Source organism: Nomia melanderi, unplaced genomic scaffold (assembly GCF_051020985.1).
Source record: "Nomia melanderi isolate GNS246 unplaced genomic scaffold, iyNomMela1 scaffold0549, whole genome shotgun sequence".
NCBI classification, from domain to species: Eukaryota; Metazoa; Arthropoda; class Insecta; order Hymenoptera; family Halictidae; genus Nomia; species Nomia melanderi.
Window position 1 is genome coordinate 1 of NW_027475663.1, and position 1,944 is coordinate 1,944.

Genomic DNA, 1,944 nt, shown 5'->3' on the forward strand with positions numbered 1-1,944 from the left:
AAAATAAATCGATTTGACGTGGTGCGGTACCGTAGTATCAAAACGGTAATTGGATGTATATATATATATATATATATGTATGTGTGTATGTGTGCGTGTGTGTGTGCGTGTGTATGCAAGTGTTTAGAAATCAAGACGAGAATATCTTTTATTCGTTCCGTTCGTTTTGATAGCGTTTTAACGAAGGATAGTGGGACTGTAGAACAATTTTCAAAATAAAGCGCATTTATTCTTTCTTTCTAACAAATATTTATTTTCCACTATACTCGTTTACAATCAGATACGTGTGTTAACAACCCAGCGAAATTGACGCGAAGTAAACATTTTCTATCATAACAGATTCGCATGTTGCCGTTTTTTTTTCGCGTTGCGTTTTCGAAAGTTCGTCCGAGCTGCTGAAATCTATCGTCTATTATCGCCCAGAACCACCGAATCCCTTTGTTCCGCGTTGCGTGTCCGACAGTTCGTCCAAGCTGCTGACTTCAACGATGACGGATACGCGATAAGCTCTACGATCAATTGACCGATACGTTGACCCACTTCGAGAAACACATCTTCGCCCGTGAGGTTAACTACCATCATGTCGATATTGCCACGATAATCTGGATCAATAACACCGTCAAGCACGTGGATGCCTTTCATGTTCGCGCTTGAACGACCAGTGATACGACCGTATGTGTCGTTTGGTAATTCGATGGACAAGTCGGTGGGTACTCGAGTCGGCATCAATGTACCACCAGGCAGTAGAGTTTCTCTGGAGACGTACAAATCCAGACCGGCAGCTTGCGCGGTCGATCGAGTTGGTAATCTAGCGTTACATCCTTGCCTCTTGACGAGTATTTTTCTCGATTCATTTCCTTGATGCATTTCAACCAGCTTTTGTTGTATTCACGTACTAGATGCTCTCCCACTTAATCCGTTAGATCGTGTTTGCGTAGTAAACTTTCAAGCTGACTCGACTTGTATGGTGTTGCGTTCCCGAAATGATTGGTTATATACCCGCCACCTATACTACACTAGTATCCACACACACCCACACACACACACACACACACACACACAATCCCACTGTTCCCGTTGATTCTGTTAATTGTTTGACCTTTGTCGCGTGATCACGGTCAGTAGAAGAAAACAGACGAAAATGGTGGGGGGTGGGAGACAAATGCAAATTATAATAACCGGAAGCGATGCTTGTTAGCAAAAATATTTTTCTCTCCGCTTTTGAACACGAAAGTGTTTTACAAATGAGGGATAACTGATAAAAAGTGAAACGCTAAAATGTAACGCTTTTTTTTAGCCTCATTGCTTTACTGCTGTTTTCCTATTTTTTTTATTTTCACATAAACGTAAATACTTTTTATCGTTCACGAAACGACGAATTCAACTCTTTAATTAACCTCCGTCAACGATGGAATTAATTACGGTACACGAACGATTAAAGCCGCTCACATGTTGTTAATTAACATTATGAATTCGAACAATACAAGCTAATTTCCCTAGGCAACATTCACGAGTGTTGATACGAATTAATTTCAATTCTACACGTTTGTTGTGCGTGACAAGCGAGTGCGAATAATCACCCAATAAATATGAATAACTTTTTCTTTCGTCTTAGTACTCTCGTCGATTCCCTTTTTGTGTGTGCATGTGTGCGTGTGTATGCGTGCGTGTGTTTCTAATTTACATTGCTATATGTTTTTGTATCTATTTTTTTTGTGTGCATGTGTGCGTGTGTGCGTGTGTGTGTGTGTGTGTGTGTTTCTATTCCATTGTTTTTTTTGTTCCCCTACTCCACTACCCATTGTCTCGAGGGATATTCATCATCATCATCATCATCATCATCATCAATTCGTCTACGATAACGTCGTTGCCCCTCCACCACCCTTAAGCAATGAACGCTCATCTGCGCGATATCCTCCTACCAATGTCTCTATGATAACAATG

At 40.8% G+C, this 1,944-nt stretch overlaps 1 protein-coding gene across 1 annotated transcript; it reads right to left on the reverse strand.

Moving 5' to 3' along the window:
* Positions 1-402: 402 nt before the first annotated feature.
* Positions 403-867, reverse strand: LOC143176446 (uncharacterized). The gene has a single exon (XM_076374157.1). It carries the CDS (start codon positions 865-867, stop codon positions 403-405), a length of 465 nt encoding a protein of 154 aa, XP_076230272.1.
* Between the last annotated feature and the right edge of the window lie 1,077 nt (positions 868-1,944).

What these genes read in the sequence shown, in the direction of transcription:
- LOC143176446 (XM_076374157.1), bottom strand. Translation starts at nt 867, where the DNA reads ATGCATCAAGGAAATGAATCGAGAAAAATACTCGTCAAGAGGCAAGGA.